Source organism: Netta rufina (genome assembly GCF_964035555.1).
Source record: "Netta rufina genome assembly, chromosome: 10".
NCBI lineage: Eukaryota > Metazoa > Chordata > Aves > Anseriformes > Anatidae > Netta > Netta rufina.
Window position 1 is genome coordinate 2,535,930 of NC_140133.1, and position 14,169 is coordinate 2,550,098.

At 33.0% G+C, this 14,169-nt stretch overlaps 1 protein-coding gene across 1 annotated transcript in view; it reads right to left on the bottom strand.

Annotated features, from left to right (window-relative positions):
• CACNA2D3 (calcium voltage-gated channel auxiliary subunit alpha2delta 3) overlaps window positions 1-14,169 on the bottom strand; it is a gene marked incomplete at both ends in the record, with an annotated part of 463,508 nt that overhangs the window by 242,105 nt on the left and 207,234 nt on the right. Inside the window, 2 exons of the mRNA XM_084292978.1 lie at window positions 2,862-2,975; window positions 7,613-7,702. Coding sequence (XP_084149104.1) covers window positions 2,862-2,975; window positions 7,613-7,702 — 204 coding nt within the window. The remainder of the gene's footprint in view (window positions 1-2,861; window positions 2,976-7,612; window positions 7,703-14,169) is intronic.

Here is a 14,169-nt window from a genome sequence, read left to right on the forward strand (position 1 = left end):
ACATGCAATGCCTTTTGGAAAGATGTGTCTTGGAAAAGAACAAAATATTAATTTCTATTTATGTGGTGACTATGTTTTCACTTCCCACTTTTAGAGATTGCCACTGACAAACTGGCAAAACCTTCACATCTATATGAAGAATTTTGTTTATAGAATTTGTTCATTTCTATAAGAAAAGAAGACATTTCTCCTGCAACTAGTGACGACTTATTTAATATTATCTAAGATTAGATAACTGAAATGGGTACTTTGCTGACAGGGTAATTGAGGTACACAGAAACTTAAGAACTTAACTGAATTAGAGCTATTACTCTGTCCATCACTGTCCACCAGAGTATCAAAGTGACAGGAAAAACATAAATGATAAGAATGATGGCAAAGTAAGGTAGAATGGAGAACAAAAAAGCTGAAGAGAAAAAAACAGTAAGCATTTTGGGGGAATGCTTTATAAGTATTTTAAATGACTTTGGAGAGAATGTCATATAAAAATGGTGCAGTGCAAAAACAGAGGATTGTGAAGTGCACTGCATGGATAATTTTTAGGCACACTATCATTAAGAATGTTTATAATACTGCACTGTCAAAAATTCTTCCTTTCTAAAACAAAGCCAACAAAGACTGAAAACCAATGCATTCAAGCATGCACACAGGAATATTTTAGCCTGAAATATTTAAGTATGAAAGATGTAAAAGATAATAAATTGATTTGAATTTTATTTTTTTTTGCATCTCCTAATATACAATTTTGAAAACTGCATAATATATTAAATATTTTATAAGAATTGCATAGAATTACATATATGAAGTAAAAGCTGCTCCCTAAACATGTCCTTGCTAAACAAGGTAGAATCCTTCATGCTAGGTCTCCACAGATGAAAGAATCTCTAGCAAGTTCTTTGTCCTACTGCTCATTGCAATAGTTATGCTAATTATTATCTCAGATATAGCCTTTCCTTCCCACATGGAATATGAATATATATATGACAAGGTTTTGTGAAAATAGTCAGCCAACTCTTACAGAGAATTCTCTCATAGATTTCTTAAGAAACAAAAGAGAACACAGCGGAACTGTCTGTATCTTAAGAGATGAATCCTTCTAAGAGAATCCATAAATTCCTGTAAATGCAGTGTTTGCTAGAAGTAGCAAAATGTTACCATGAAACATTTCAGGACATAAGAACTTACATTAGATAACCAGAAATACGGATTCAAATCCCAAAGATAATTTAGGCTCAATCATATTCCACATATACACTACTTATATTCTTTCTTTAGTTTCTTTAAAAGCTTACTGAAGTTGAGATATTTATAGATTCCTTGAATGAAAATTTTTCATACATCATCTGAAAATGGAAATTTTCAGATGGAAATGGAAATTTGTACCATTAAAAAATTTAATTGGATAAAGCATTAACGGGAAATAAGCCTATAGGTGAAATTAACACTTCTCAGACCACTGCTATAGGGAATTATGTATAATTTGTATATGCAAAAATCTGTAAACTATTCAAAACAAAACAAAAAATGGAGAAAAGTTTGCCTATGTTGTCTATAAACATTTGTGTCTCAATAAGCAGCTATTAAAATACTTTCATGTTCAGGTTATAGTTATCTTGTTTATCTCAAAAAACATTCAGAAAGAAATGTTAATACAAAGGACAGTTCACATTAGGATTTAAGAGCTGTAAGACTTACTACCAGGCATTTATACAAACTCATCCACCTGATTAAAGGGGTTGCTCACATTTACTTAGAAGAAAGACGTAACATATAACTGCCTGATAAAAACAGGTTCCCTTTTGAATACTAAAACAGCTGGAAAACAAGCCACAGTCCAAGTATGTCACTGATATTACCAAATAATTCTGGAAACACCTAACAAATATATATTATAAAGCCCTAAGTTTCCGAAAGCCTAATTACTCAACAACAACAATAAAATCAATTAAAGCTGTACCCCCTGAAGAATAACACATTTTGAAGAGTAAACATAGACTAAGAAAGAATAATAGGCAAGACTAAAAAACTAGTACTTTTTCCCACTGAAATCTCACATGGCACACATTACTTGCTCAAACTGCACTTAGAACAGCATTATTACTCCTTCCACAGGCATATAACATGACACCATCTCAAGCTAAAACAAATAAACAAAAAAAACATAAATAATCCAAAATTTATTTTATCAGAAGATATTAAAGCATAGATAGAAATTATTTCACATTCAAACAAAAGGACCACTGGAGATTTATCATCAGGAAAATTCAAGGCATTTCTGCATTGCTATACAATATCTACGTTTCACAACAAAGTAATTAAATTCTGTGCAAATTTCTTTATAGAAATTGATAGAATCAAATATAGCTTTAATAAAACTTCACCAACTGCCTCACCCTATCAGAGAAAAAAATGCTTAGTTCTACATCTGCTCCTTCTCCAGTCATGGTAAACTATTCACAATCCACAATAGAGTACACACCCCTCTCTAGCTTCAAAAAGCACTGAATTATTAATGAATATTTTCAGATAAAGAAGAAAAAGGTTTTTATTTTTAATGATGTCCCACATAGTAAGCATTATGTAATGGTCAAAAATGTACCCTGGAGATAAATACTTATCCATGTATATTATAGATCCTTAATATCTTATTATCCTAAGTTCAGTACTACAGTAAAAGTCCACCTCTATCCTCAAGCAACATCATGTATCACATTATTTTTAGTCATTAGTGAACCATCCAGTTATCAAAAAATATTTTTAGATCATTAGAAAGATTGTAACTGATTTTTTAGTACACATAGACTTTATATTGCACAAGAAGCTTTGGGTTTTCCTTTAAAAAATGGTGGTATCGTACTTACTTTTCTGTCTGGCCAATTATATTTTGCAAATATGGTATCATATGTGTCCACAGCTCCATCAGTAATCAACATTATGGCTTGGCTGCAAATACTTCCTTGTCCTGTGTGGTTGAACTGTGAAAGGAAACATTTATTTTGGTACAACATTCCTACTAGCTGAAAGTATATAGCATCCCACAGGATAAACGCAGATACTGTCAAATCTCTAGCATGCTGAGAAGTAGGTGGAAAACTCTCAGGTTGAAAGCATTTTATTATAGATACATTCAAACTGAATTATAACTTGAATTGTGTAACAGAACAAGGATTTATTATCTATGCCCATTTTATCAGCTTTTAAAATACACTAAAACATAGATAAATATAGTACCTCCTCAAATTAAAAGTCTAAGTAGAAAAGAAAGGAAACTGTACTTTTTCCATTTTAGATAAATGATATGTACTGATTCATACACATACGGTCTGTTCTGATATAATTTTAAAAGTACAAGCTACAAAAAATGAAGTAGCAATGAATGATTGATATTTTTACTGTGAATTACAGAGGATACACCAGTTAGAGACATAAAACTATTCATATGGCATTTGTATTCACTCATGATTGCATTCCATACATTATTTTTCATAAAATGTTAATCTGAGAGGACCAAGCTTCCCATATTCCGCAAAATGAATTAAAGTTGCTGAAGAACAGTACTAGAGCACAGGTACTTAGACAAAAATCAACATATCTGGAGTATGCAAGGAATGTTTCATCACTGCACTGAGAGAGGATTTTCTCCTGGTCAAAGAGCCAGTCACAGTTGGGCTGAGCTATAACATAAGTTTTGATCTCTTGATTCTGTAGTTGGCAACAGAATCTGAATCTAAATCTATTTTTCTCTAATATATTCTTATTCCAGAATAGGTTCTTATTTGTTATTTTACATATATTTAAGGAACCTGGTTGAAACATCTAGCATTAGCAACAAAATGGAAAAGTTTACAATTTCCAAGTCATTACCCCTTGTCCTCCCTGACTGGTGGAGGTCTGAAGGACCAGAGACAAGGCTGTTCCTGATAAAGCCCTTCTCTAGTCTTCATACGGACAACACACTTTGAAAGAAGCAAGTTATAGTAAACGGGAAATTAATTAAGAGTGAGTGCCTCCACATATTTAGTATAAAACATTAATCTGTATGCATCCGTACTATTCTACATGGTTATCTGTTTGAATATTTTGAAGAATGAGATTAAATTTGAATGCTTTGATGATTAATATCTTCTCATATTTGTCCAGATCTTTAATTTTATTGAATAGCAAGAGTGATGAAAGTGTTTTCCATAATAATAACAATGACAAGGGACTTATGATGAACTACAATTAACTCAATGATTCATCAGTTAGCAGCAAAAATTTCAATGCATCCTGACATTTAGAGCATTTGGTTGTGATTAACAGTCTTTGAAATGTCACAAAATTTTATTTAATTGGCTATGATTTCTTTTTTTTTTTTTTTTTTTAAAGGTAATCACTGCAAAGACCACATTTGTCACCAAAAGAAATAATTGCAGTCATCACGTGACATAGTTGGTGGCTAAGTACTGTACCAAGCACTTCTATGTTCTTACAGCAACTAATGAACACTGCATAAATCAATGGTTGAAAAGAATGTGAAAGTGGATTTTAAACACACTTTTCAAAGAACAGTATCAACATCCTCAGGTCTTAACAACCTAGGCAAATACTGAATTTGAAATGCAGGTAATAGCAAGACAAAATTATCTGAGTTTAATTACTGTAACCCCTGAACTATTCTAGAAACCCAGCTAGAATCTTAACATGACTATCTAAGAGAAAGCTTTTTTTTTTTTTCCTTTTCTTTTTCTTCCTCCACTAAGACAAAGCTTTTTTTTTTTTTTTTTTTTTTTTTTTGGCCCCTTTTCTTCCTCCATACATGCACCTTCCCCCACCTGCATTGCATTTTTTATTTATTTCTTTTAAATGTACATTAGACATCTTTAACTGAACTATAATTCACAAGAACCAATTTCTGGCTCATAAAGGTCACACGCTGTACACACAGTAGAAAATGGTTAGCTGTATTGTTTTAAGGATAGCTTTTATTTCTGGCCGAGGCTGAATAATAGAAACTCTCAGAGACTTTTTGATATGCCTGTATATAATAAACAAATATTTTTATGCTGTGTATTCTGGAAGTATACATGCAAGAATGCTTGAACTTATTATATCCCTTATTATCGTCTAAATTGGAACAGTCATTTTCCCAGCTTTAAGAGATCTGAGCGTACATGTAAGCATGATCCATCATGTTTTATTGGATATGAAGTGTGAATCTCTGTCAAGAACAAGCTGTTGTTAGAAATATAGAGGATTACTTGGACATGTCCATCACTAATATTAACATTACACAATATTAACTAACACCAGCTGGACTGTCACAATGATAACCATCTCAGTAGAGATTAGTCTCTATCTGTAGTCCAACAAGAATGCCTAAATATGCATGGAACTACATTCTCATCATAACTGATCATCTAGAAAACATAGTCCATACATTTCAATCCAGTAATTTGGCATCAAATAACTGTTTTGTGTTTGAACTACATTGCAATTTCCCACTCCCACCCCCTCACACACACCCTCACTGGAAACACTTTTAAAAGCCTTTCAATAATCTTCATTGAAAAACTTTAAGCAATATATCTTGTAAAGACTATCTCAATGGTTACTCTTAACCATTAAAAGTCCAAGTGATTTTTGTTATCATTCATCTACCAGCCATTTCAAATAAAGGAAAAGCTTTTGGAGAAATGCCAATGCATTTTCATTTGTATCTTAATTTGCTAATAGTAAATTTAAAAGAAAGCTACTCTACTATGCTAATGATGCAAGCAAGCTTGTAGCATCCAGGCACATAGCAGGAGCTGTTCCTGTTGGAAAAGTTTAGTAGATTTGACTCATTAATGCAGTTGAGAGGTTATCAACAAGATGAAAAGAACAAGGATTTGCCTTTCTATTAAAAAGAACAAACCTTGGGTAAGATGGAGCATTCTAAATGAATCAACAGAAAGCAATTTTCATTATCTTGCTTACTGGGAATTGTATGTAGAATCATTTAAAGGAACTTTACAGCTAATATTCCAGCTCTTGGAATGGGAAAGTCCTGGGATAATAGTTTAAGATTTCTTTAGGACTCATTGATCACTGATTGCTAGTATTTCACCTTGGGAATCTTGGCACTTAGACATTAATAAAAGTAATGTACTTTTTGAACCGTTTCTCCTTTTTTCCTTAGTCTTGAGGCTAACCGGAATACCTCACAGTTTCCTCCTTAGAATTTTCTCTGGCCTTTGACATATTTGGAATTTACAATGGCATTTGCTACATATGTCTTGCTTAACAAGCTTTGCTGCAGCTTTGTGATATAGCAGTTTACAGATTTACTAGTGCTTATTAATTTAGAGAACCTGGAGAAGAGAGCTGCTTGTAATTAGTTATTAAAAAAAAAAAAAAGTGAACTCTGTTTCCTTTACAACAACCTTAAATCTAAACTGATATTAACAGAAGTTGTTAACAGTGGACAGTCCTACCACACTACTTAGGCTTTTCCTTCATAATATCATGAGAAATATTTGATATGGGCATTTTATTTTCATTGTTTTTCCACTTCGTACTGACCCTCTTTCATTACTGCTACTGTTCATGTTTTTATTCTTTTTTCTTGCTCTTTCCAAAATTCTCAGGAAGATATATAGTCAGATGAATCAAAATATTGCTAAAATCATTTTCTACTGGAATATGAAGCAATACAATATATTTTACATTTGCCAAAAATGACAAAAAATATCTCTGAAATACGTTACCAAAAAAAAACAAACTCATGATAATCAGTAAGATTCATGTATACCTTGTAATAAATGAAAATCATTTCAGGCAAATACACTAGGTCAGATTTTTTTTCCCAGTACAATTTGCTTGACAACTAAGAATGTTACAATGATATGGCATTTGGGTGAGAAACTAGAAGCCCTACACTAGATTATCTCCATGATCATGATGTTTATCTTCCACTGACTGCATTTGTGTTCATAGACATTATTAACAAGGATGTTATCAGAAATCAAAAGTTGACCTCATCCTTTTGGTAGATAAATAGTTAAAATAATATTAATACCTCTGAGCTGATGAGGCTAAGCTTTCCCATTTCTTCCTCTTAAAGTATTAGAAAACAAATACACAACCGTTCAAATAGCTTCATTTATATAAGCTATGAGATGTTAATCGTGTCCGAAGTCAAACCAATGAGCAGTTTTTGATCCTAGCATTTATTCTCAAAATGCTTATGAAATACACAAATGCCTGTAATACCTAAAATGTTAGCCCTTCCAAAGTGGGGAAGGGAAAAAAAAAAAAATAAAAAAAAATAAACTGTGAAATTTACATGTTACCCTGATGTTTTAACACCTACAGTAGCTACTGAAATCAACTGTTTAACATAACACAGGCATGTATATGTGCATAGTGTGTATACAAAACAAAACTTATAAATATAAAATGCTAGTAAATATAAAAATGTCAGCTTGATCTTTCACCATATATAGGTTTATAGACAGTTCTTGCTCTATGGACAATATTTTACTCTCATTACAGTTTTGGAGTGTGAGTTCTAATTTATCTTAAAATTGACAGTAATTGCTAAAGAGCAGGAAAAGTGTCAACAGTGAAACTCTGAAAAGCATTAACTTACTTCATTGAGCATGTTAAAAGCTTCATTTAAAGCAATGTCCAGCATTCCTATTCCTTTTGCAAAAAGCTTGTCAAGGTGTTCCCTGAAATGCTGAAACAAACAAGAGTGTTTTGTCAGATTGTTGTTACAACACTTATATTGATATCAATGATTAATGATTCCTCCTTGAGACCTATTTCTTCAGTTTAAATGACAGCATATTACATTCATAAAACACAGTAATTTCTGGTCAATCCTTTTGACTCTTGAAGCCACACTAAACTAAGGACACATTAAAAAAATAATAATGAAAATATGTTATAAGATTTGTTTTGGTTTTGGCTAGTTATGTCTCAAACTCTTTTCATTTGCTTTTTTGTTTGTCTATTTAGGGACATAACTACATATACTAATTTTTACATTACTTCTAATTTTTCAACTTCCCATTTTCAGGAAATATTACTTAATAAAAATAATTCATCCTGAAATTTATCTTTGAGATCCTGTTTTGTGTTATGATCTCTCTCCAAAAGATGATAGACCCCACTTCAGTTTAAGTGCAGTTTATCAAGGTCAGAATAATATTTAGATTGTTAAAAACTCACCTATGCAAGAAGACAGGGCTTGCTAGACATATGTGATTATCTTCAGTTTTATGTTGTAGTAAGCCTAACTTTTGCAGTTTTAAATTACTTGTCAATTATGCATTTCCATACTTGCTGTTTGTGACAATTGGCAAAATTTTACAGCAAGCAATTCTTAGAGGCTTATATGCCAGCATTCATCCTATATTTCCCTATATTTCTAATCATATGCTATTTCCCCAGATAGGTCAGAAGGTTGAACAACTTCATACAACTTGAATAACAACTTACACTTAGCCAAAATATAGGACTTCTCTAAATTGTGTAAAACATGTATATTAAATTGTAACTTTTAGAGAAAGTAAGCTAAACACATTTTCAGAACAATGGCAACACTTCTTTTTGAAAATAAAATGTTTAGAGGAAAAGGAGTCCTTTAGGTTTACAACGAGCAGTACATCATTAAATACAGTATCATGAACCATGCTGCCATAAAACTACACTCAATGAAATATCAACAAGAATGTATGTCAGTCCCCTGATTTTATCTGATGAAAACATATCTTTTTATTTTATAATGAAATAAAATGCTTTAAAATGTTTTATAATAAAATTAAAAGATATTACGGCTGTGGTAGATTCCTTCCTATTTCATTATTGAATTTCAGGAAGTTGAAAGAGGAAAATTTACAGCCTACCTCTAGGCAATTTTGAAGCATACACTATGGTCACAGTTTAAAAAAAAAAAAAAAAAAAAAAAAAAAAAGCTGCTTTTTCAAAACAATTAGTTCATAGTGACCTAGTAAATGCACTTTATTGCAGCTCAATGCTTTGAACAGCCAAAAAGCTCAGTCTTGTTTGCCTAATTAAGAAGGGATAAAATAAACCCCTACACAGTTAAATGCCAAAATGATTTTTTCCCCCCTATTTAAACATAGCTAACTTCAGTAATTCTATTCATTATCAGCACAGTACTAGAGACTGCAAATTTAAATATAATTTATAAATATAACAATTTGGAATAAGAAAATAAAGACATGCAGTTGGAAGTACCATGGTGGGAAGCAATGCTTTTGTGAAGCATTATTTCAGTCTCCACAATTGGATAAAAAAGCTCAATAGAATAGTAAAAAATAAATTTTTCTATTGGTCAGTTGAGTAGTCTTAAAGCATTATAATATCTGATAAAAGAAAATCAAAATAATTATATTTGCTTAACAATTAAAATGCTGTCTATTAAATTATGCCCTATGTTATTTTTTTTTTACAAAAAAAAGAAAAAAAAGAATGAATATAAAATACCCAAATATTCAATGAGTACACTGACCTCGTGTTACCTTGTTATTCTATAGCCCATTTGTCATTTCAAATTATCCCTGAAATTTAGGTACAAGCTGATCACAAGCCACATGGGCATATTCTTGACTTGAACTAACATGGCCTGGAAATTGAGGTTGGCAATGCAAAGACAGCAGTTTCCCAGACAGGGGCTCCATCAGCTGTCAGTGGCACAAAGCAGCATGCTTTAAGTAGCTATTTCAAAACACAGCTGGTCTGCAGTCAGATTAAAAGACCACTGACTTCAATGCATGTGGCCATCAAGCTGTATACAAACAAGACTGTTTCAATCATTAAAGCTTTTAAGAAACTCGGAAAATACACCTTTTTAAAAACAAATAAATAAATAAATTTAAGCTTACATTGATTAGAAATTGTTCATTGGAATTCTTCAGAAACTGAAATATATCATGTTTAGAAAATTCTCCAGGAGACATCTTAGCAAAATGAGTTTTACATATAGATGACATTTTTTAAATCAGACAGTGTAGATTACTGTTAAACATCAAAAACAAGCAGTTCACTACTGTTTCATTGATGCCAAAACCAATTTCAAAACATCAAAGTTATGTATTGACCAGAAGCTTTCAAGCTGTGGGAGCAGCCCTATGCCTACAGTCTGCCTCCTTGTCACAAGGGACTGAGGTCAGTTTACAGGCATCACAGATGCTTCTACTAACACAGTTAATTCACCCCAAAACAGAGTTCTCTGAAAATTGATAAAGCCAAAGTTAGTAGTGGAAATACCTTTTCTTAAATCAGGTATGTTAAAATAAATAACTATTACAAATCATATTTCTGTTAGTAATTTTACTGTTTCATAATTAAACTAGAATTATTTTGCTACTAAAACACAGTTGTTTATAAAATCTCTGAGCATTTCATGAATGAGCACTGTAGAAAGTTTATGACAAAGCATCTACATTACCAAGTATGAACATATGGCATAAACAGATTACTAAAAATTACTAATAAACACTGTAATCTCTAGTGTATAATTCAGTTCACACGATCTGTCAGAATTAAATATTTTCTCTTGCCATAGCGTGCTCTCTCTCTCTGTATATAAAAACACACTTTCTGAAAAACACTTTGTGAAATATAATAGTGACATGGTTGATATAACAAATGCTACAAATGTTAAAAATCAATTTAATGCACTGTGATTTTTAACAAATCATTGTTTTCTGCCTCCAGGCTTCTGAGTGAACAGATGCTACAGAAGGTGATTCTGCAAAAGGACCAAATGACTAAAATGAGTCTCTGTGTTTTTACTGACTTCATTCTCTATCCTTGAAGTGTTTTCCATCTTCTCTTTGTTGTTTGAAAGTTTCAACGCTCTGCATGACTGCTGGAAAAAAAATCACACAACATGCCACTTAACATTCATTTCCCTTTTATCACACCAGATGCCCCAGGTGTGTGCCATTAACTGGATCTGTGTGAAAAGAAGTCATGTTTCCTTTTACAGGCAACACAAGTAACAGCATCCTCAGATAGTCCACTCTATACTTAGCTGAAGTTTTTATTAATAAACAATCAAAAATTACTAGTGCACTCCTGCCAGTTGTGCTATAGTGCCCCTTTTGTTATTAGCAAAAAGGCATTTTTAAAGGATTGTATCATTGGTATGAGGATTACAAAGCTTCAACCTAGTGTGCCTAGTAAAATTAATCAACAACTTGCCCACACAACATCTGCACCTGCCATCTAATAATTTGGTTCCTTATAAATGCACTGCAAGACAGAAAGATATATTTCAACTGTCTGCTACTGAAAAAAATGTCAGGACAGGACTTTAACTGCTGAATCATCAGTTTAAAGAAGAGAATAGATTATTTTGGAATGAGGTAACAAACACCTCAATTTTACTGTCAATAACTTTCATAAATCAAACAAAGCAGAAAATGGAAATCCATTTTGTAGCAATTCAAAAAGCCATTATATCATCTTCTAATTTAATCTTTACATTTTCAATAGCTCTTTTAGTAACAAACTGCATAAGCAATAACACTGGTCCACCTTAGCTTCTCTTTACTGTCATATTGGAGCCCTTTTAGATTAGTACCTGAATTACCTGGTGTTTGAATTGAATATCTGGTACAACAGTGTGCACAAACATTCACATGCAACTGGATGCCTGATTTCCATGAGCAATTACCATAACATGCAATATATAATTGTGGACTCGAATACCTAATTGACATGCATAATCTTGGTGATTCTGAATGCAAATTAGGCACACAATTATGACAATCAGACCCTGATGTCTGATTACAAAATTATAGGGCTCAACACAGGAGAACTACAATGAAGAAGCTTGGATGTGTTCAGCTGTGGAGGTATCTACAATCTGTCTAGACATGGCTGCAAAATATAACTTGAAGAGAGCGAAGAGACAAATGCACTCGTGTGTCAGCCAGATAAGATCCTTGCATGCTTCTGTGGAGGGTTCAGCCAGGAACATCAGTGATGTGTACACTTGGTCTTGTCTTTTGCATGCTGCCCGTTTTGTCTGCTCCTCAGTTGTTTATAAAAACTGTCTACTGTCAAAACCAGGAAATCCCAGAGATCCTAACAATGAATAATAATCCATTTGTACAACACGCAAAGGTTTTCTCTCCTTTTCTTTCTAAATTTTGTAAACTTTGTTTTACATGGTCATCTACGTCAGAAACAAATCAAAAGATAGATTTGCTAGACCTAGAATCAGGAAATGAGTTCTTTTCTTAGTTATAGTTACAAATATATCTGTTTGATGAAATATGGGGGCATATTGAACAGCATATACTGTGGGTTGTTTTTTTTTTTTGTGTGTGCGTGTGTGTGATTTTTTTTTTAATCTTTAGTCTTCCAAAACCAAATCTTACAGGCTGTTCTACTGGCTTCACAAGGTTTACTCTGAGATTATAAAAGCTGACTGATATCTATAGTCACAACAAGATGACAAAATATCACTTCCTGAAAGTAAACAGTACCTCGATATACTAATAAAACAGAAGGCTCTGCTACAATCAGGGAATTTTTTGCCCTCCTTTATGGTTATATCAGGATACTCCACAATCTGCAAGCTTTTATCATTCTTAAGAAGAAAAAGAAAGAAAACAAGAAGTATTTCCCTCTTCATTTGACAGCTGAGGAAACAAACACATCTGAAAACCAGTAACAAGACACTGAAGCAGAGAACCAAGTTCCAATTCTCAAATGCCAGGTAAGTGCTCTAACAAGGAGATCTAAAGAAAAAAGAAGAAACAAGCTGCTGACTAACATAATCCATGATGTTTGGCATTCGTGATTAAGTATAGCTCTTTACAACATAGCAAGCCTTTGCAGAATTTCACTTATGGATTTTCCATAGCATCATGACAGCTAGTCACAATAATGGCATGTTTGGCTCAACTTTTAACTGTCACACTATCCACAAGACTTCACAGGCTGTTTTAATGGATTTTAGCAGGAGGACACAACCCAAAACCTCACAGAGAAACATATCACCCCGTAAATTCAGCTTGCTCTGACTCATATCAGATCCTTGTTTCTGGAAGACCTGAAAACCTCTTGTCCTTTTGTTATCACATTTCTATACCACTGACAAGATGGAAGTACATTGGTAGTGAGTTTACTGTTGTACACTTCTGAACAAATCAAGTCCCCATCAAGTTCCCACTTGTTGCATTCCAATTTACCTAGCTACACATTCTTCCCCCCACCCCCACCCCCCCTCCATTTTAGGCCTTCTGCCTTAGCAGCTCGTATCATACTTAACTTCCCATTTAAATGAAGTTTTCAGCATTTCAGTTATAACCAACAATGTTTTGTATCTTCTCTCGTTAAGAGGATAAGCTACATGGGATTCCCAGAGCCCTGTAGGGATACCCATCTCTTTTTCTAGCTGTTTTGAGATTATCATAAATAACACCATTTGCCAGCAGTAAAAATACCCAAATTAGAGGGGGTTGCAGGACCAACTTTTAGTCCATACTTGAAGTCTAAGCATACATGAATAAATATTTTTCACCAATTACAAACAGTGAAGGAACAGTCCACAACTGATACATGCAGCAGAGTTTATATAATTACACTGGCAAAACACGATACTTGCCATTGTCTGACAAGGGTGAGCTTCCTACAGAAAAACATTGCTAATGAATTCAGCATTTCCTCAGATTTCTTTCGGTTTTAGCACAAGTATTTGCTCCAAACAGTATTAGTTCCCATATTCTTCCATGCATGCAGTAATTTGAAATTTTCCTGATACATACTTGGCAAAGATTTATCAGATTTGTGATGAGGAACTATATCAGCATAGAAATGAGTAAAAAAAAAAAAAAAAACAAAAAACAATCAGGAGTCATATGTGTGAGGTACAAGAGTGAGAGAGCTGTTTACTGACATGTCATGGGGATGTTTACTCACACATACTAACAGTTGATATATCTGTATTTGTTCCTGTAAAATGCATTTAAGCATCTCGTTATTTAATATTCGTTGCAAGTGCAATCACAGGTTAGCTTGTTCGTGATGATTATTCAACCTGCATTCCCTAGTGCATTGCGTTGGTAGACTTTTTTTTTCTTCCCAGAAAAACAAATATGGGATATGAAAAGCCATGTTGAACAAAGTGCTCACGATTCAATATATGAGATTAAAAACAAG